The following is a 2100-nucleotide window of genomic DNA, read 5'->3' on the forward strand; positions in this document are numbered from 1 at the left end:
GAGTGGTTTCAACGCTTCAAGAACGGTGATTTTGACGTCGAAGACCGGCATAGCGGTGGAAGAGAGAAGGTTTTCGAAAATGCAGAATTGGAGGCATTACTTGAACAAGACTCGTGTCAAAATCAAGAAGAATTGGCACGATCATTGGGAATGACTCAACAAGCCATTTCAAAATGCCTCAAAGCCATGGGAATGATTCAGAAGCAAGTAAATTGGGTGTCGTACGAATTGAAGCCGAGAGATGTTGAATGGCGTTTGTTTGCTTGTGAACAGCTGCTTGAAAGGCAAAGACGAAAGGATTTCTGCATCGCATTGTGACTGGGGACGAAAAATGGGTTCATTACGATAATCCCAAGCGCAGAAAATCATGGGGAATTCCGGCCATGCTTCCGGTCGACGGCCAAACCGAATATTCACGGCTCCAAGATCATGCTCTGTATTTGGTGGGACCAGCTCGGCGTAGTGTATTATGAACTGTTAAAACCGACTGAAACAATCACAGGTGATCGAACGCAATTGATGCGTTTGAGCCGAGCATTGAAAGACAAACGGCCGCAATACAACGAGAGACACGATAAAGTGATTTTTGCAGCATGCTCGACCCCATGTTGCGAAAGTGGTCAAGACATACTTGGAAACGTTGAAATGGGAAGTCCTACCCCACCGCCGTATTCTCCAGACGTTGCTCCCTCTGACTATCACTTGTTTCGATCAATGGCACACGGCCTGGCTGACCAGCACTTCCAGTCTTATGAAGAAGTAAAAAATTGGATCGATTCGTGGATAGCCTCAAAAGATGACCAGTTTTTTCGACGTGGGATTCGTACGCTACCCGAAAGATGGGAGAAAGTAGTGGCCAGCGATGGACAATACTTTGAATCATAAATGTGTAACCAGTTTTTTACAATAAAGCCTCGAATTTCGGAAAAAAACGGCGGAAGCAAAATTGTACATCTAATATAATAAAAAAACAAACCAATTATCAGCCTTATTTCCAGCAAGCCTAGTGCAATGAATTCTAGATTGTTGTCCGGCACCTGTGCCTATCACTTGACCGTCTTTAGCATAGCAAACAGAATTACTCTGCGTGTACTTTACAGTAATAGTGGCTACAATCAGGTCGCGAATAGCGTTTCCCGATAGCGTTTTCGATTTCGTCGTCACAATATTGTCGAATATCGGTTTGTTGATTACCGCATCATTACGTTTCTGCTCCATAACTAAACCGTACAGAGTTTTGCGTTCCATCGGGGATGGAACATAAGAAGGATCGATTTGAAGCACGCAATATGCGCCACCCTTTTTCTTCTTTAATATCTGAAGAGCCTCTTCCGAGTAGCCAGGTGCAATAATGCCGTCTGAGACTTCTCTAAAAGTTACAAAGAATCAATATAAATATTAATGTCAACATTATATTCATAGATAATTTATCATAGATTAATTATATATTATGTTATTATCATATTTGTAAAATATGTCAATATTGTATTAATATTATAATCATACATTAATATCATGTACCTTGATATGATCTTTGCCGTTATAACATCGCATGGCTCAGATAATGCAATGAAATCACCAAAACTGGACATTCGATCAGCACCTCTCGCACGAGCGTAAGCAGCCGCTAAAGGCGTAAGCTGATCGTGAAGATCATCTACTTGACACAACTTCGCTTGTATATTATCCAAGGAAACACCGACTGCGGCTCCAGCTGGGCTCACGTGTTTGAAGGAAGTAGCCGCTGGTAAATTCAGAGCAGACTTCAATTCCTTAACCAGTTGATAACCATTTAAGGCATCACAAAGATTGATGAAACCAGGTGATCCATTCAGCACAATTAACGGTAGCTTCTCAAGGGTAGTAAATATCTGCGCGGGTTTCTGATGCGGATTCATACCATAGCGAAGAGTAAGTTGAGAGACATCAGCACTGTACTGCTTGCGGAAGTAATCCGAGATAGAATTGTCATATTCAGCGGTATGAGTAAATGCTTTTAGAGCTAAAGTTTGCCTGAAATATATTATATACATATACCCACATATATATATATATATATATATATATATATATATATATATACACACACGCGCGCGCGCG

General features: G+C 41.3%; 1 protein-coding gene across 1 annotated transcript in view; it reads right to left on the reverse strand.

Moving 5' to 3' along the window:
- The window catches only part of LOC105618362 (bifunctional purine biosynthesis protein PURH), a 6822-nt gene that overhangs the window by 2007 nt on the left and 2715 nt on the right, over nucleotides 1-2100 (reverse strand). The window contains exons 4-5 of the mRNA XM_012199905.1: nucleotides 1522-2013; nucleotides 977-1369 (exon numbers count right to left, since the gene is read on the reverse strand). Coding sequence (XP_012055295.1) covers nucleotides 977-1369; nucleotides 1522-2013 — 885 coding nt within the window. The remainder of the gene's footprint in view (nucleotides 1-976; nucleotides 1370-1521; nucleotides 2014-2100) is intronic.

The sequence above is a fragment of the Atta cephalotes genome (genome assembly GCF_000143395.1).
Source record: "Atta cephalotes unplaced genomic scaffold scaffold00016, whole genome shotgun sequence".
Classification (NCBI taxonomy): Eukaryota; Metazoa; Arthropoda; class Insecta; order Hymenoptera; family Formicidae; genus Atta; species Atta cephalotes.